The sequence below is a fragment of the Pogoniulus pusillus genome, chromosome 10 (assembly GCF_015220805.1).
Source record: "Pogoniulus pusillus isolate bPogPus1 chromosome 10, bPogPus1.pri, whole genome shotgun sequence".
NCBI lineage: Eukaryota > Metazoa > Chordata > Aves > Piciformes > Lybiidae > Pogoniulus > Pogoniulus pusillus.
Window position 1 is genome coordinate 28,572,315 of NC_087273.1, and position 20,446 is coordinate 28,592,760.

General features: G+C 43.3%; 1 protein-coding gene across 1 annotated transcript in view; it reads right to left on the minus strand.

Moving 5' to 3' along the window:
- AHRR (aryl hydrocarbon receptor repressor) overlaps nt 1-20,446 on the minus strand; it is an 82,502-nt gene that overhangs the window by 22,529 nt on the left and 39,527 nt on the right. The window contains exon 3 of the mRNA XM_064150417.1: nt 17,441-17,541. Coding sequence (XP_064006487.1) covers nt 17,441-17,541 — 101 coding nt within the window. The remainder of the gene's footprint in view (nt 1-17,440; nt 17,542-20,446) is intronic.

The following is a 20,446-nucleotide window of genomic DNA, read 5'->3' on the forward strand; positions in this document are numbered from 1 at the left end:
CCCCTGAGCCTCCTCTTCTCCAGGCTAAACAATCCCAGCTCCCTCAGCCTCTCCTCATAGGGCTGTGCTCAAGGCCTCTCACCAGCCTTGTCACTCTTCTCTGGACACGCTCAAGCATCTCAATGTCCCTCCTAAACTGGGGGGCCCAGAACTGAACACAGTACTCAAGATGTGGTCTAACCAGTGCACACTCTTCTTGTCTTCCCAGATAAAACAAAGTTCACATTTCTGCCTATCTTCTTGAGCCTGGATATCATTTTGGGCTCCTTAATGACAGTATGGAAATTCAGCATTTAGTGCTGCACTACCCAGAGCAGGGCACGGCAACATTTTTGAACATCATTCACATTGCCGGAAGAATTGGAGCCCTGGCCCTCTCATTTTCTGTTGGAGGGAACAGCTATGTCATCTGAAAGACAATTGCGAACCACTTTGCAGGTGAAATTTCTCTTTTTTTCCTTTTTTTCAGTATCCCATCACTTCCACAAAGGAATCAGGGCAACTTTGGAGATCCACATAGAATCACAGAATCAACCAGGTTGGAAGAGACCTCCAAGATCATCCAGTCCAACCTAGCACCCAGCCCTAGCCAGTCAACTAGACCATGGCACTAAGTGCCTCAGCCAGTCTTTTCTTGAAGACCCCCAGGGACGGTGCCTCCACCACCTCCCTGGGCAGCCCATTCCAATGCCAATCACTCTCTCTGGCAACAACTTCCTCCTAACATCCAGCCTATACTTTCCCTGGCACAACTTGAGACTGTGTCCCCTTGTTCTATTGCTGGTTGCCTGGGAGAAGAGGCCACCCCCCACCTGGCTACAATGCGCCTTCAGGTAGTTGTAGACAGTAATAAGATCACCCCTGAGCCTCCTCTTCTCCAGGCTAAACAGGCCCAGCTCCCTCAACCTCTCCTCATAGGATTTGTGCTTTATATGTATGCCTTCGGTCTAATAAAGAAGCTGGAACACTGTGGCTCATCAAGGGGCAGCAGACAGAACTGGCCTCCTGGAATTCAGCTAGGAAAATATAAGTCACTGGGCTCTGGTGTATTTGTGAACTATAAACCTTGATGCAAATATAGTAGATCTCTAGAGTGCAGAGTTGTAACGTGTGCACACACAACCGCATTTTAAACCATGGTGATGTTGAGTTTTATATGTGTGATATGTAATAAATATCAGACATAATGAAGAACAACTTTGCTTTCAAAGTTGTTTAGATTGCATGATGCAAAATTGTAGATGTGTTTTTATTTCCTTTATAACTTTCCTTCCAAGCTAAGCTTTTGAATTAAAGCTTGCAGAGTCTGTGTCGGTCCCTGGGGTAGGGCCTCACTTCTTTACCATATGCATGAACTGCTGCCCTCCGATAAGTCTGGTGCCTCAAAGCTGGCCACTCTACCCATGATGTTACTGAGAAATAAGAGCAGAAGCATTGTTTGACTTTCTGTGTGCAGAAAGCTGACATGGTGCATGCAGTTGATTCCTGTTGTTTTCAGAAGTACTAAACATTGGAAATAATATGATTCTATGATTCTAATACAGACCATGCTTCCAAAATCACAGAATCACAGAAACATTCAGGTTGCAAAAGACATTCATGATCTCATGATCACCAAGTCCAACCTATAACCCTACTCCACAAGGTTCTCCCTAAACCGTATCCCCAAGCACCTCATCCAAATGACTTTTAAACACATCCAGGGTTGGTGACTCCACCATCTCCCTGGGCAGCCCATTCCAATGACTGACTGTTGTGGTAGGCCCTATAGACCCAAAATAGGCTTATACCTGTCCTGCCTTCCCAAGGCATGTAAAACTGATCCATCAGAGAGGCAAGCGTGGGAAATGGACACAAAACACCTGTAACAGCTGAGTCTGGCCTGCCCAGGGTCCTGTGGTGTAAGATACACACACTAACCTTGTGCCTGCCCAGTGCAAGGCCTGTGCTTTTCCCAAATTAGGGAAAAGTGAGCCTGTGGTTTGCCTAATATGGCATGGTTTGGCTAACTGCCATCCTGATTGCCTACTCTGTGTCCAAAGGGCAATTAATCTCGGCTCACCTTGATAAAAGGAGATAGGCAGGTGAACAACCTGCTTTTGCTTCCCTGCTTTGCTTCCCTGCACTTTGCCCTGCTCTCTCTGCTGTGCCCAGCCCTGCTGCTATTGCACACTGCCTTGCTGCTTGCCTGCTAAACTCCACTGCCGTGAGTTACCAGGAGCAGACCCTGGATGCCTGCACGCAATCAGCCTGTGTGGCCAGTGTGACATTGTGCTGAGACTGCACCACATCTGCCTCTGCATCTGAAGGTCCTGCTTAGAAGTTCTGGACATATACACAGATCATCCAGAAGAAGCCAGGAGAACAAGGTCAGAGATTGTCTGCGTCCTTTCCCCAGAAGCTGGGAAGATTCAAGTCTCAACGTCCAATGAGACAGAGTCCCCTGAAAGCATCTGGGCACTGTCTGGACTGTGGCTAGCCCCCGTGAGGGTAATAATAATAATCTGTGAGTAGATGCTTAAATGCCTCTTTGTAATTCTCTATTGCCTTCTGCCACAGAGCAGAAAGAGCTCCTTGAGCCCATCTACTGGGCAAGCGGCACATTGACCACAAGTGGCATTTGACCATGGGAACCTTCTCTTCCAGTTCAGTTAACGTTCATATATTTTGCTGGTTATTACTAGATCTAGATATTATCCACAGAATGTTTCCATGACCGTGTAAGAACTAAAATATTATTAAAATTAGTGGTCGGGGGTGTGGAGAGTTCTGAATAGCAAAATTAATAAACAATAGTAATTTTGGAAAATATCATCTCACATCAATTAATTTCCCCTCCACAACACTGACTGCTCTTGCTGTGAAAAAAAAAAATTCCTAATGTCCAGTCTAAACCTACCCAGTCACAGCTTGAGTCCATTCCCTCTTGTTCTATCACTATTCACCTCTGAGAAGAGACTAGCAGCAGCCTCTTCACAACGTCCCGTAAGGCAATTGTAGACAGCAATGAGGTTTCCCCTCAGCCTCCTCTTTTTCAAACTAAACAGCCCCAGCTCCTTCCATTGCTCTTCATAAGTTTTATTCTGAAACTTCATTGCCCTCCTCTGCACTTGCTCCAGCACCTCAACATCTCTCTTGTGTTAAGGTGCCCAAAACTGAACACAGTACACAAGGTGTGGCTTCACCAGAGCTGAGTACAAGGAGACAATCACCTCCCTATTCCTGCTGGACACAGCCTTTTCATACAGAATTGAGCAGTACTAATGACTTTAGAGACAGGTTAGGGAAAGTTTTGTTCCTGCAAAAGTAGATTCGTGTATGACACCAAACACCTCAGTACAAATTTGTTACATGGCATGTTTGCTTCAAATAGATCATTAACACCAGAAATGCTTTCTATTGATGGCAAGTTGTGGTGGATTTTTCTCATGTCTAATTGTAAAAAGCCCATGATTCTTTTCTTTGCAGTTAGGATTTCATAGGGGAAGCGAGATTAAAGGACATTATACAAGTGATGGAGACTATTTATAGTAATCTAAAGAATAGTAATAGTAATATTATTGGAATAGTAATATTCCAATAATTACTTATAAAATAATCAGGAAAAAAACATTTTTTAAAGTAATACATAGATATATGTATTTTCTTACTGAATATGCTAGTGAGAACTTGGATGAGTAATGTCTCATTTACCTTAGCAATCCTTATGAAAGGATACTAAAGTATGATGCAATATTTTACCTACTTTTCCTTTAGCCTCCTCATTAATCATTATGTTGAATTTGAAATTGTGCTCTACAAGTAATGGAACCCTACTGTCAGTGCTGAACACAAATACCATGCCCTGGACTACACTTGGAAATACAAACAATCTTATATTGATTTATGCAGTTTCTCATTTCACTTCCTCAAAATCAGATGTTATATTCACAGCTAGAAGCAAAGCTGGGGCAATCTTGCATCCTCAGTGCAAGTTCAGCCCTTCATTCTTTCTGAGTTCTGCAGCTGCTCTGAGGTTTTCAGTCTTTCTCTTTAACAGTTTCAGTATCTAAAATGCAAGGCTGATTAATTCCCTTTGAGAAGACTCAAAATGAATCATTAATTGCTCAGTACTCTGCTCTTGTAATAACAAATTCACTTAGGTAGCCTTTGCAATAACAAATGCAGTAAGATTACCCATTATTTTTTGTAGAAATAGCTTACTGAAAAGCATCTCAAGTACTATTTATCCAACATGCTGGACAATCAGATGTATGTATAGACTAAATGTCTGTATTTTTTTCCCCCCCAATGTTATTTATATGCAACTGCATCAAGTTGTGAAGAGAAGCCATCATAATACCCCATCCACAGCTGACTTTTAGTTGTACTTGCAAACTTTCAAGGAGCATGAATAGCAGACAGCTCTTTCTGCAAGGAATCAAAAGCTAAAGGAGACAATGTTGCAGCCTATATACTGTAAAGAGAATGTGATGTCCTAATTTCAGAACACTATTTTTCTGTGCACTTAGCCTTGTGTATCATGTTTTATAACACAGAACTATTTTGGGGGTGGGGAGAAGAGCAAAACAATTTGCATTTCCTATTCCATTCAGCAATACATCAACTTTGTTTGAACACCATTTCAGGTCAGTGGAGTTTTCAGACTGTGTGATATTCCTGAATTTCACTCTGGGAGCTGTCTTACTGTGTTAGTTATCATCCTATGCATGTTTTGTATCCTCTAAGTAGCCTGCATGTATCCTGTGTAACACACACCATGTCCCACACTGGCAGCAGGGGTGAATTCTGCTGTTAATGTGTTGTGCTGACCCAGAGAGGCAAGCAACACAAGCAACACTCTCTCTCTGGCCAAGATATCAAGTGAATTACAGTGGATCCTATGGAAGGAGATAAGGATGGGAAGTTAGAGACAGGTGCTTTAACTAGCAGCAACGACTGCAGAACTTAACCTGAGTTATGGACTAGATGAGCTCGTCTCCACGGCCCTTTTGCAAGACCCTGCTTTAGTCTGAGGACACATTTATTTTCCTCTTTCTAAACCAAGCCAAAACAAAAGTCTAATTTCAGTGACTGGGGAGTTCTGAGAGCATTGCAGTATCAGGAGCATGCAGGAAGGAGTAGAGCATACTGAAGAGAGTGCCTGCTGTTGGCCACCATCAGCTTTTGCAGCTAAGAATTCCTGAAAGAATTGCAATTACAGTGGGATACAAAAACTATCACTTTTTTTTTTTCCTACTCATAAAGTGTCAGGGACAGTTAAATCAGAATGATGGTGATTTCTCTGCAAGTTCTTGGAATAGGAACAGAACTACCTGAAGGGTGCTTGCCTGTGCTCCTGTCTCCAAATCACTGCTATATCCTTGCTAATTGAAAGCAGTACCTTCAGAGATGAGCATCATACTTTTTAACAGCAGTTTTCTTTTCAGTTCAGACCTATCAAATAATATATTCGAGTTTTATTGGCTGAGACAGACAGCAAGTAAAATTTAAATTTACTCAGTATTTCTAGCAAAATACGTATGGTTTTGTGGAAGCATTTCTTGCTGACAGAGGACATGATTTGATAAACAGGAGCAACCCATGCTGCGAAGAGTGTTCTTGGAGCACATCTTGGAGGCAGGAACTAAGGCAATGAAATAGCCCCCATGTCCAGCTGCAAGGGGGCAGGATCTGCTGGCCTCAGGAGGCTGGCCCCATAAATGTTTGCTCTAAGCCTTGACCTATCTGTGCCTTCCACATGTACCAATCTTAATTAAGCTAGCTGGATACGCTTCTTCTAAGTTTGGCATAAAAGATGCTGTATCACTGCAGTAAAGAGAGGGTGACTTCAACCATGTTAGTATGCATCGTTACTCTGGCCACAACCTTTCACTGATGTGCTTTTCTTTCAAAACTTTGATAACCACACAACAAAATCACTGCAAATTTGCAAAAATTCTTACAACACACAGTCTTTTCGGGATCTGTTTTCTCACAGCTTCTGAATTGAGAAAGAGGAATATAGAATCATAGAATCATAGAATCATAGAATCAACCAGGTTGGAAGAGACCTCCAAGATCATCCAGTCCAACCTAGCACCCAGCCCTAGCCAATCAACTAGACCATGGCACAAAGTGCCTCATCCAGGCTTTGCTTAAACATCTCCAGGGACGGTGACTCCACCACCTCCCTGGGCAGCCCATTCCAATGCCAATCACTCTCTCTGGGAAGAACTTCCTCCTAACATCCAGCCTAGACTTTCTCCAGCACAACTTGAGACTGTGTCCCCTTGTTCTATTGCTGGTTACCTGGGAGAAGAGACCAACCCCCACCTGGCTACAATGTCCCTTCAGGTAGTTGTAGACAGCAATGAGGCCACCCCTGAGCCTCCTCTTCTCCAGGCTAAACAACCTCAGCTCCCTCAGCCTCTCCTCATAGGCTTTGTGCTCCAGGCCCCTCACCAGCTTTGTCACCCTTCTGTGGACACCTTCCAGCACCTCAACATCTCTCTTGAATTGAGGGGCCCAGAACTGGACACAGCACTCAAGGTGTGGTCTGACCAGTGCTGAGTACAGGGGAAGAATAACCTCCCTTGTCCTGCTGGCCACACTGCTCCTGATGCAGGCCAGGATTCCATTGGCTCTCTTGGCCACCTGGGCACACTACTGGCTCATCTTCAGCCTACTATCTATCAGTACCCCCAGGTCCCTTTCCTCCTGGCTGCTTTCCAGCCACTCAGTCCCCAGCCTGTAGCGCTGCTTGGGGTTGTTGTGGCCCAAGTGCAGAACCCTGCACTTGGCCTTGTTAATCTCATCCCATTGGCCTCTGCCCACTTATCCAGCCTGTGCAGGTCCCTCTGCAGAGCTCTCCTACCTTCCAACAGATCAACACCTGCTCCTAGCTTGATGTCATCTGCAAACTTACTGATGCTGGACTCAATCCCCTCGTCCAGATCATCAATAAAGAGATTGAACAGGACTGGGCCCAGCACTGATCCTTGGGGAACACCACTAGTGACAGCTGCCAACTGGATGTGGCACCATTCACCACCACTCTCTGGGCTCTGCCATCCAGCCAGTTCTTGACCCAGCACAGAGGAAGAAGAGTTAATTATAAATCCAGATTAGGCTACTAATTTATCATCTCACTTTTACCAGTAAAAGTGCAGCTAAACAATGTAAGAGTGCAAATATCTAGGATAATAGACAGGTATTACTTAAAGTGATTTCTATCTCTTTTGGTTCTTTTTTCACAATAGATGACTTTGCCATCTTCAAAAACCACGACACTTCTGCAAAAGCAGAAGTTTGTACAGAAGGAACACTGTGTTCTGACTTCCTGAATTATTTGAAGGCAAGAAGTCCTGTGTGCTGTGCATGCTGGTGCCCTGTGCATCCTGGTGCACCTACACACCACAGTGCCTGTATACAGATACCAAACCTATTGACTGGTAAGAATGGCTACCAAGGATTAGCTCTGAAGTCAGTGAGAGGGAAAAAACCTAACCAAGCTGAAACAGGAGAATATGTTTTGTTGGGGAGGAAGTCACATGGTCACTGGACCATCTCCAGAGGCACAGAAATAGCCCAAGCAGAAACAGAGGAAGCGGCTGTGAAAAGTGAGCTCGGGTGGAGTTGGCTGTGATGAAGTCTGGAAACAGCAACAGTGGCCTGAAATTTGGATACACATCTGGTCTGTGCCCAAGACTACTGATTCTTTACCTTAATGCTGCTGATGGATAATTTCTCTGTTCACCAGTACATCTAAAATTTCTCAATTAGACTTCCTCATCTGACAACAGGTTTGCCTTTGCCACGGCAAATGGAAGCCAACTCCCTGATGCCAGCACAAATCAGAGAGGATGCTGCCTCTCCTTGCTGCACACCAGCTCTGGCTGCCTGCCCCCTCTGCTCTATCACATTAAACCTAAGCTGCTTGTCCTAACTTAAAAATCTGCTCGCAGCTTGTCCCACTCTCAATTACAATGTTATTTCATGTTGTAGGAGCTACGTACTGCCTCTCATCAGTCCAGCATGTAACACTTACCCACATGTGAGATTTCAAAACGAGCACTTGATTTTGTTTCCCATTTTGCTAAAAGGCTTCCCAGAAGCCTCTGCAGTGGGGTCTGATTTTTCTTCTAATCCCCCTTTAAAATGCTTGCAAAAGTCCTGACAAAGGTGAAGCTAGTGCATCTTTCATCACTTGTCTCACATTTAGACTGCAGATCTGAAGGGAGGGGATCTACAACTACCTAAAGGGTGGCTGTGGCGAGGAGGAGGTTGCTCTCTTCTCTCAGGTGGCCAGCACCAGAACGAGAGGACACAGCCTCAGGCTGCGACAGGGGAGATTTAGGCTTGAGGTGAGGAGAAAGTTCTTCACTGAGAGAGTCATTGGACACTGGCATGGGCTGCCCGGGGAGGTGGTGGAGTCGCCGTCCCTGGGGCACTTCAAGGCAAGGTTGGACGTGGCACTTGGTGCCATGGTCTAGCCTTGAGCTCGGTGGTAAAGGGTTGGACTTGATGATCTGTGAGGTCTCTTCCAACTTTGATGATACTGTGATACTGTGATACCTCTTTCTGGTTTGCTCTTCCCCTCTGTTAAGCTGGAGGGTGCCACCACCTGCTTCAGAAACCTCAGCACTGTGGCAGCATCTTGATTGTTACAGTCATAACAGTAGCTGTAGGGACCAGAGGAGAGAGCAAATGGTACTCAGAGGTCAGAGGGTTTTCTGACCGGATTTGTTTGAGAAAAAAAGAAAGGGGGGGAAAAAAGAAATGGATAAGCGAGAACATTAGTTATTTGTTTAACAGGCAACAGAAAGGATATTTTTTGCACAAAGTTGTGGCCATGCCAAGTCTCAAGTCTGGATTTCAGAAATATGTCTATTTGCAACGAGGGGAAAAAAAATATATAAAGGCACCAGGGCCTCTGAAATGTTCCTTTGTGTTTTTCCTGTGCCTGGCAAGAAGAAAGTGAATGTATGCATGTGATAAAATGGCATTACTCCTGACCCCATTTAATGGCTTTCTTTTTCATGAGTAAATTCTCTGTAAGTCATCCCAAGTGAGTAATGTCAGCTTAAATCATGTCATCTGAATTACTCGGAGAAGGTTCATGCTTGAAAACAAAGGGAAACAGAAGGGTTGTTTGGGTAACTTCAGAAAGTTGTCTTAACTGGAAAAGAAAATGCACTGACACGATGAGCTTTTTGTGAGAACTGCCTCTTTGGATGGACCTATTTCAAGCCAGAAAATTAGGAGGTGAAGCACTGTATCATCATCCAATGGACTTTACTAAAAGTGTCATCCCTGTTGGAAGCTGAAAAGGAATTTGAGACCAGAATAAATCAAAAAGCCTTTTCTCTGCCAGTTTTTTGATTTCTGAAGCCTCTGCCTTGGTCATAGCCCCATACAAGAGCCATGCATTTCACAGTATCACAGTATCACAGTATCATAGTATCACCAGGGTGGGAAGAGACCTCACAGATCATCAAGTCCAACTCTTTACCACACAGCTCAAGGCTACACCATGGCACCAAGTGCCACGTCCAATCCTGCCTTGAACAGCCCCAGGGACGGCGACTCCACCACCTCCCCGGGCAGCCCATTCCAGTGTCCAATGACTCTCTCAGTGAAGAACTTTCTCCTCACCTCCAGCCTAAATCTCCCCTGGCGCAGCCTGAGGCTGTGTCCTCTTGTTCTGGTGCTGGCCACCTGAGAGAAGAGAGCAACCTCCTCTTGGCTACAACCTCCCCTCAGATAGTTATAGACAGCAATAAGGTCACCCCTGAGCCTCCTCTTCTCCAGGCTAACCAATCCCAGCTCCCTCAGCCTCTCCTCGTAGGGCTGTGCTCAAGGCCTCTCACCAGCCTCGTCACCCTTCTCTGGACACGCTCAAGTATCTCAATGTCCCTCCTAAACTGGGGGGCCTAGAACTGAACACAGCACTCAAGGTGTGGTCTAAGCAGTGCAGAGTACAGGGGCAGAATGACCTCCCTGCTCCTGCTGACCACACCATTCCTGACGCAGGCCAGGATGCCACTGGCTCTCTTGGCCACCTGGGCACACTGCTGGCTCATGTTCAGGTGGGTATCAATCAGCACCCCCAGATCCCTCTCTGTCTGGCTGCTCTCCAGCCACTCCGACCCCAGCCTGTATCTCTGCATGGGGTTGTTGTGGCCAAAGTGCAGCACCCTGCACTTGGAGCTATTGAACGCCATCTGACTCCTCATTTTCCTTTTCAAGTTTAAATTAAAAAATAACAGGAAGACTAAAAGTTCTTTCTCTCAGACTAAGATTCAAAGCACAGTACCTTTTTCAAGAGCATAGTTTTATCAAGTGCTGATTACATAAATCAGTGTGGAAGGAGGAAGTGGAATTACACTAACAAGTTTAAAAAAAATTGCAGGAAACCAAGTGGGAAAAGAGTTTCCTCTGTTATTTCCTTACACACAGCGAAGAACAGCACCAATAGGATGTTTTCTCATGTATCATTTTCCAACTCCCTTGGAATGAAACTTCAACTCCATAGTTCAAACTGTGAGTAGAGGCTACCTGGCAATACCTTTCATTACCAAAACATACACTTACACCTCTCTGTTCAAAGCTTATTTTTTGCAGCCACTTGTCAGGCAATGACCTTAAATAATATGCTTCAAGTTTGTATTGCATCAAATCCTGAAGTCTTTGCTTTGATAAAACGTCTGACTTCCACTGCTCACGATTAAGACTTGGGCTCTATTTGGTGTTAAAGCTAATGAAAAAATGCCTCCCTGACTTCAGTGGGCGCTACCAAGCAAGAATCAAAGTTTGCTGTGCACAACAGTGCCCACACTTGTAATACAGAATTAAGAGGTAATGCATAAAGTACTTGTCTGTGTGATAAACTGCCTATATCTGATTGGGCTGTTGCTTTGCACCAAGTCAAGCCCAAGTACAAATGCTGTTGGTTCAGTAGCTAGATGCCTGAATTGCCTTACTAGTCATGTTATTTACATCTCAAGTCAGCAAAACTCATCTGCTAAATGCTAGATCAAAAGCATATCTACAAAACATGGAAGCTCAATTTGAAAATCCCAACTTTACATGATTAAGCAGTTAATGTAACGAAGCAAAGATCATTAATACCAGGGGAGAATTACAAGGGTCACACCACCAAAACTAGCTTTCACTGTTTTTCTCCACTTCTGAAGACAGACATGATTTTAAAGAAGTTATTTCTTTTTCTTTTTCCTTTCTTTTTCTTTTTCTTTTTCCTTTCTTTTTCTTTTTCTTTTTCTTTTTCTTTTTCTTTTTCTTTTTCTTTTTCTTTTTCTTTTTCTTTTTCTTTTTCTTTTTCTTTTTCTTTTTCTTTTTCTTTTCCTTTTTCTTTTTCTTTTTCTTTTTCTTTTTTTTTCTTTATTTTTTTCCTTTACTTTTCCTTTTCCTCTTTTTATTTTTACCTTTCTTTTTCTTTCTCTTTCTCTTTTTCCTTTTCTTCCAAATAAAGCCCATATGTCTGTGATTTTAAGATAGCTTTTAAGATGCCAGGCATCTGACAATCTTTGGCTCTGTAGAGCCTCTCCCCCCAAAAGCAGATCAACTTTCTCTCCCAACTTTGTATCATCTGCAAAGGGCACGCTCAATCCCATCATCCAGATCATTACTAAAGATATTAAACAGAATGTACAGTGTTGCTGAATAACAGGATAGTGTTGTGACTGGCATTTTCAGTGCAGCCATAAAGAAAAGCATGAAAGAAAACCACAGAAATGTGACTCTTGTGCCTTGAATCCCTAAGTGTAGAAGACTTATGTGGAAATTTGACTGTGAAATGGGCAAAAGAGTGGCTTGGAATGTCCTGAAGACAACATGGACCTTCCCTGGAAGAGTATGAGCTGTCAGTAAGCATGGAAATGGCAAAACAGGTCAGATCTGGCCTTTATCAGTATTCATCAGTGAGATGGGTCATGACAGAACCAAGCAGTCTTACTCCAATAGCATCTGTTTGGGAGCTGCCTTGATCATCCATTTTCTTCTTAATTTTTATGAATTTTTGGATATAAGACACTACTTTCACACCTGAAAATAATTAAGTTCTGGAGACAGAGATACCATAAATCCTATGTTGCAGCCTACAATACCATAATAGACCAACAAAGACAACAGGGGAAAGAAAGAAACTGTGTGAAGACATTTCTTTCAGCAGCAAGGGTTGAGACAGAAATTTGAACATGAGCGATTCTTCCACAGTGAGCACAAAAACTGCAGGAGCAACTGTGAGGTGGTCAATAAAGCCCAAGTGAATTCTTTAGCAAAGTGCTATTTAATAGCTGATTACGCAAGAAGCAGTATCAGCAGTGATGATGGGGCCACTGCTTGATTCCATGTCATGGAGAAAGTAAGTCCAGATAGGGCCTCTCTCTCTCAACAGCAGATGTTTAATTCTTCCATTAGGATGGTATCACACATGGAAATTACATGTGTATTTGGGATGGGGAATTGCCTGCACACCGCAGCACAGAGTCAGAGATTGTGAATGCAGAATAGCTGGGAGGAAGAGTAGAAGATGGCTATCAGCCATGAGATGATTATTGCAATCAAGGCTATTGCCTAGATACCCACCAGTGATTCATTCTTATTTTTCCAAGGCACCATTTTATTGTGTTTCTCCACCCCACCACCTCGTAAATTCTATCTGGATTTATTTACTGCCAATAGAATTTATTTTCTTGCTTTTCTGGTTATGGGTTTGGCCCAGTGTTCCTTAAGTATTCTGAAACAGGCTTCATAAAATGAATTGAACCTTTTTCTGCCAGAAGACTTGTGGCACAAGGGCTGCAGTATCACCTGTCCTAGAAAATATTTTGAAAGTGCAGAGTCAAAAATTGTTGCTGCAGTAAAACAGTTGGAATCTGGAGTCTCCAAGGAGAGCAAAGATTGCAAGCATGGGGTATACTCAAAAAGACAATTAATAACATTAGACTTTGATTCTTAGTGCTTCCTCTGAGATGGCAAAAAAAGAGAGTCTCTTCTCCAGAAGCAGGGATCTTAAAACACTGGAAGAAGTTCTTTATTTAGATGCCTACTGTGCTCCACTAAAAAGTCTTTGATAAACTGGTATCATTGTTTATTCCCTTATTGCTGATGAAAGCTACTTGGTTATAGCTGTTAAAAAAAATCTATAAAATCTTAAATAAAAAACACATGTTGTGGCAGAGGCCTTTACAAATAAAAAACCCCCATTTCGAACATACTTTGAAGACAGCCTAATTTCATTGTTTTCTTTCAAGCTGAAAGGCAAAGTGCTGCATTGTTCCAAGATTTCAGACTCATATTTTATTTACTAGTAACCAGGTTTATTGTTATTCCATATTTCACAATATCACAGTATCACACAGTACCACCAAGGTTGGAAGAGACCTCATAGATTATCAAGTCCAACCCTTTACCACAGAGCTCAAGGCTACACCATGGCACCAAGTGCCACGTCCAATCCTGCCTTGAACAGCTCCAGGGACAGCGACTCCACCACCTCCCCAGGCAGCCCATTCCAGTGTCCAATGACTCTCTCAGTGAAGAACTTTCTCCTCACCTCCAGCCTAAATTTCCCCTGGCGTAGCCTGAGGCTGTGTCCTCTTGTTCTGGTGCTGGCCACCTGAGAGAAGAGAGCAACCTCCTCCTGGCCACAACCTCCCCTCCGGTACTTGTAGACAGCAATAAGGTCTCCCCTGAGCCTCCTCCTCTCCAGGCTAAACAATCCCAACTCCCTCAGCCTCTCCTCGTAGGGCTGTGCTCAAGGCCTCTCACCAGCCTCGTCGCCCTTCTCTGGACACGCTCAAGCATCTCAGTGTCCCTTTTAAACTGGGGGGCCCAGAACTGAACACAGTACTCAAGGTGTGGTCTAAGCAGTGCAGAGTACAGGGGCAGAATGACCTCCCTGCTCCTGCTGGCCACACCATTCCTGATGCAGGCCAGGATGCCACTGGCTCTCTTGGCCACCTGGGCACACTGCTGGCTCATGTTCAGGTGGGTATCAATCAGCACCCCCAGATCCCTCTCTGTCTGGCTGCTCTCCAGCCACTCTGACCCCAGCCTGTATCTCTGCATGGGGTTGTTGTGGCCAAAGTGCAGCACCCTGCACTTGGAGCTATTGAATGCCATCCCATTGGACTCTGCCCATCTGTCCAGGCGGTCAAGGTCCCACTGCAGAGCCCTTCTGCCCTCCAACTCAGTCACATCTGCCCCCAGCTTGGTGTCATCTGCAAACTTGCTGATGACTTTCTATCTATACATACAGCACAGTGACCATACCCACTAAGGAAAAGAAAAAGCAGTTTTCCCTGGGTTTCTATTAACATTGCACTCGGTAACAATATTGTTCACACATACTTTCAGGATTCAGATTATTCTGGTTTGTATTATGTAAAGCATTTAGGAGAGGCTGTACAGTGCAAGGTGGTGTCATGAGAAGGAAAGTGGCGTTTGGCAGCTGAAAAATACCTTTTGAGAGACAATAAAGTGACCAGATTCGCAAGTAGATATAAAAAGCACATCAACCACCAGTAAGATTGGTTGCTTCTCCTTGGAAGGAATCACAAATCTGACTATTTAGTTAAAATCTCAAAGTCCCTAATAAACAATGTGGTGAACAACAACAATGAGAAAAATAAACACTTTTCTTCATATGCCATGGTGTGGTGGAGGGGCAGCAGCCCCAAAACTGAGGCCTCTCTATGCCTCTACATGCCTGGACATGTTTTTCTGCCAGGGACCCGTGGCGGTAAACAGGTTGTGTAGCAAACACACACCCAGTCCGTGTACCCCTGGGGTCCACCCAGGTAATCCCCTATTGGGAGGGTTCCGGCAAACATCTACTGCCTATTAAGGTAAGGTTTGGCTTACTGCCAGCCTGATTGGTCACTTTAGATGTCCAAATGAGCCATGAATCTCAGCTCAGAGTCTATAAAGAGGGGTGCAAAGGAGCACCACGTGGTCAGACTGTTCAGAAGTTCAGAGCATTCAGAGCGTTCAGACTCAGCTCTCTGATCCATATAGCAGCACTCTGCTGCCCTGACCTGCTTACATGGCCTAGACACAGAATCAGGCCTCACTTGCAAACATTACTGAGGCTCAGACCTCTTGCATTGATCTCAAGACGCAGTTAAGCTGCCTGCGAACCCTTTCAGAAGCAGAGCGCATGCATGCCTGCACCTTTACATATATGGGGAGCTGAGAGTCCCCTGCCTAAGCCTAGAGCGATCTTGCTTTATCTGCAGAGCTCAAGTCTCCCTGCAGCCCAGCATAGACCCTGCTTATCAGCTGTTCTGTAAGTCTGGAAAGATCCAGGCCCAGCAGACCTTCAGTCTGCTAACCTACAAACACAGCCTGCGAGCTGTGAGACGACTGTCAGAAGCTACATGGACAAATCCTTCTCCTGCACCTGGAAATCCTGCCAGCTGATCATCCCTGGACACGGCATCCAGAAGTGGCAGCACCAAGGCAGAGACCACTTCACACCAAGAGAGAAGGTCAGAGAAATCCTGTTTACCCCAGAGACTGGGAACACCTTATCAATTCCCCTGCAAGCCGGGACAGATTCCAGCCTTCACCAAGACCCGAACACTGGGCACACGCTGTGACAGAATCCTGGGAGGGTGATTAATAATTAATACCTAAGAGCAACACATCTAAGCAAGCTTTAATTCCTTTGTAATATAAGTTACCTCTATCTTAAGAGCAGACACAGTTTCAGCCCCTACTGGGCAAACAGTATAGTTATTAAGAGGCATTAAGCCTAAGGGAATCTTTCTCTCTGTCTATAGTTGTTGATAATTTGATATTTCCATTTAATAATCAAATCCCTGTGAATATATCCCAGGCTGTTTTCATAACTTTGCAAACGAACCTGATTTCATAGTGGTTGGGGGTGGTGTAAATTTGTAAATATTAATTTTAATAAATAATTTTATAAAAAATTAATACCACCTCAAATTAATTTCTCACCTCCCCCTAACAGAGGAGGAATAGAGAAATCCCCTCCACAACACATGGCCACTGAAAAAGCATCTGAACCAAGTTCAGCCTACAGGGAACATTTCTAGCAAGCCCCAAGGGAAACTCACCCTCTTATTTTGCCAGATATGCCCATAAATGAAGCCTGGTGAATACACTCAGATTAACATGCACTCAATAATCCAAATCTACAACAACTAAGATTCAAGATAAAGTATCTCCCATATATCTCCCCAAAGGAATGTGACTCCTATGTACCCCGGAGGAAGCAAACTATTGGCATATTCAGTAATATTAGTTTCTTGTAACCACCACAGTGGTCTGTCCTTGTGCTCATAGCAGTCAGGCTACTGTTTGAAGGTCCTTAATGATTATAAATTGTGGGCAGGTACTACACAGTAGTCTACAGTAGGAAAGCCTTATTAAAAAATATACACTTACCATATTTATAATTTACTGTATGCCCTGTACTCTCTGTTAATTGAGAGTGGAAATTATTGCATATAATACCTGACAGCCAAGCATCTCAATTCAGCACTGGCACTAACTAATCAGATGCTCCTGTGTTACTTGCTTTGAAATACAAAATTTAAATCTTTTCAAGTATTAAGAGGAAGTAAGGCAGTGTGCCACTGTCCATCCCACAGACTTGAATGACTTATGATATTGGATACTGTGACAAAATGTCTTTTTTCTTTGATAGTATACAGCATTTATTTGCTGGAGGCTACTATTTAGTTTGTATTTACATGTATCTCAGAGCTGTCACGAAAACACAATTTTTATACCATTAATATTATCCTATCTAAACCAACTAATCTTAATTACATAGGAATTTCCAAGGACCTCAGTGTACAAAAGGCATTATTACATCATGTGTTTGAAATGCAGATGTATCTGGGATGAACTGCTGTGCTCTAGCTGTGTTCAGTAGTTCACAGTGGTATTAATTCTTCCTCCAGATTCAGGATTCAATTCTCAGTAACAGTGTGGCCCCTATAGGCTGCTCTGCCAATATAAAGTCATCCCAAAGAGGATGGAATAATTTGTGCACACAGCTTAACTCAGAGCACAGAATAAAAGTCAATTAAAATAGCCCAGACACTCAGATCAGATCAGCAATCTCAACTCAGGTTAGCAACCACCAAGCTCCTGGTGACAACATCAAAATAAGGGACAAGTAACCTCTGCTATCACCCTAAATGAAAGAGAACTGTGAGCTGGCCCACTGAAGTTTGCTGGTAATATCAAGGCTGTAGGGATGCAAAGGAATTGCCCAAATGGAGGCTGACAGATGATATCATGACTGCCATTTTTGCTGTTGCAAGAAGCACTCACAAATATGTTTCTTGAATGACTTGCAACAAGACTGCCATTTTTAAGTTGCCATAAAGCATCAACCTAAATACACTTTCAAAATGAATAAATTAAGCAGTGGAAAAGGCAGCATTTTTTCACTCACTTCTAGGAGAAGTCCACCTTCTTGCACAGCAGCCTTGTTAGATACGTTGTCTTCTTTTATCATTTGGCCAGGCTGCTTCTTAAAGTGTTTTTCTTGAATGGCTGTTAGAAAAAAGAAACAGAAATGTAAGAAAAAAGTTCTTTTCAATTTAGAAACCATAGAGATTAAGGCTGCTAGACTAAAATTCTTATTTGGGCACTTAACATAGAATCATAGAATCATAGAATCAACCAGGTTGGAAGAGACCTCCAAGAATCATCCAGTCCAACCTAGCACCCAGCCCTATCCAGTTAACTAGACCATGGCACTAAGTGCCTCATCCAGTCTTTGCTTGAACACCTCCAGGGATGGTGACATGTGCTGATTTAATTGGTAGTTACTCTCTTCGTGGCCTGGACCTCAGTTACTGACAACTTTCTTTCGCTGTGAGGGAGATAGATACATATTTGGCAGTCCAGATGTTTTTTATATGAAATATCTATCACATTTTTTATGGAACATATTTTTTCCATTACTTTACACAAAGCAACAACCAAAACCCACTGGAAAGAAACAACAACAACAAAAAAATGTTAGCAAGTTGTTTTGTTTATAAAAATATGTATTATGACAATATAAAGAAATGTCTATAAAGTTCAGAAGATAAGGGGCTGAAAGATGTTTCTTATTTTCAATGCTGACCTCCTTGGCATCAGATTATTTTCAGTCTCACTTTACCCTGTTCAGTTCTGTGAGTATGAGCCTGGCTCTAAGATTCAAGGGAATGTTCTTAAACTGGTTAGTTTTCGACAAGAGGTTTAAAATCCAGAGTTTACTACACAAAAAAATAATAAAAACCTCTCACTATAATTCAAAATGGCATTATTTTTTCTAATAATAATCAAAACCTTCATGGAAGTCAAAATGGTGAGTGCACTTCCCACACATAGGGCATCATTGTTTGATCTGAAATGTCTTTGACTTCTCAGATTAAAGTTTTCATATTGATGCATCCCACAGAAGAATCCCTGAAATACAATTCCACTTTATGGGGAAAATTAAAGTATTTCTGCATCATCTAGGAGTATGACAGGAATCTGTCTTCAGCATTTGGTTGGTAAAAATTAAGGAGTCATCTTCACCCCTACCACTCCATCCCAGAGGTAGGTCATACAGATATCCTGGCAGCAAAGAAAGAGTCAGTTTTTTCTTTATTCTCCTTTCCACAGAGAGAATGAGAGACAAGAGCAGACCAGTGAGATTAGCTGGGACATTTCATACACGTTGTCCTTTCTAGGGCAAGGAGACCTGGAGTAGTCACAGGCAGAAATGGTTAATAATCCAAAACCAGAAGGATAGAGATGGATGGGAATAATTTACACCAAACCAGGAGACAGCCAGCAAGCTTCTAAACCTCCTGAGCTTGTTGCTAGAAGTGGTAACAATGGGGTTTACATTTTTAGCACGACATTAAATTAAGAAAAAGGTCTACATTTTAATATGTAGAAGGCTTGAGCAGTATTTGCTGCAAATGACTGAGGATGCGACCTGAATGGAGTTACTTCCTTCCCAAAGGACTGTGCAAAAGTCTCTTATCAATTTAACAGTCTAGCAAGGGACTATTGCAAGGTATTTTACAGCAGATGATGGCAGCAGAAGAACCACACTGGCTAAGCATTTGTGATGTTTTTTTTTAGATTACATTGTAAATATTTGCTGCCAGTGATAATGTCGCTCATTACCCCAAAGCAATCATCCCAAATGTATAATTAGATGTAATAAAGCCTTCCCCTGGGCCTGGGAAAATCCCAAGCTGCCTAAAACGTATCCCTACCCACATTTTCCAGCCAAAACAACTTTGTGACTTCAGACTTGTAAGCTAGACTGCCATGGAAGGGATTTATAGATTCTTTAATGTTTCATTTTGATATACCTTTTGAACTAATTGGAAATGATTGCACTTTTCCCCTGATCATCCAAGCTTTCTTCTATGCCCGTACGTAAGAACTGACATATGGACACTCATGACAGTTCTTAAAATACCAGCTCCATTCCAATGAACTCTTCTAGAGTTTCCCCCTCATGTTGTGGTAATTACTGATACGGTGGTTTGCAGTTCTTGTGCAGGTAAAAGGACAGACAGGGAGGGGTGAGATGAAACAAAAAGTTTCTTCTCTCGATGCTCTCTTCTGGCACAGCGAAAATTCTGCCAGTTTGAACTTCATTGTTAGTGGAAACTATTATTTTACCCCACTGAGCAGGCCAGAGCTCCCTGCCTGTTTGTTAGCCTTGAGGCTCACACAAACACAGCAGCAGAAGCACAAGACGTGTTTGTTCCGCGGCTGGTCTGGCTACTATAAATTCCATCTCCAAGTGGAAAGTATTTGAATGTTATTTTGTCAGCTAGAGTTACCCGTATGTTCGGCCACACACATTTGTTTCACAACATGCCCTGCTCATTGGTCTGGACTGCAAGAAGACCCATTGCACCATCAAAGGCGAATGACACGCTTCAAGCCAAGAAGCAAGGACGGGGATGTTTGTTGCCCACACCTAAGGCAACAGAGCCGTTGCTTGCTGTTCACTCTTGTTCTGCCTCCCAGCACTGGAAATACTTCATCAATCTACCCAAGTCTCGGCTAAACTGCAGTGGCACGCTCAGAAGAGATACTACTGGTGGTGATAGTCTGTCACCTGGAAAAGGCAGAGCAAGATGAGCAGAAAAACAGGTAGATCCCCAAAATTAATAAGGAAGAGGAAAATCAAGACATGACACACTGAGGAAGGAAAATTGCAAGATATTATCTAACCAGGCAGAAAAATAGGGAAAAGAAAGCAGAACAGCCTAACAATACCCATGTCACCACTGGCAATCAAGGGGGAGAACTGAAGGAAAGAAAACATTGCTTGTCAAGTGGCTCAATAACAAAGGCCCTGGTGCCAAGACAGCTATGATCAAGCTTAGGCTTCACATAAAATGGTGGCCCTCTGGAGCAAGGATGAAGCTTACAATGGTGAAAGGAAACG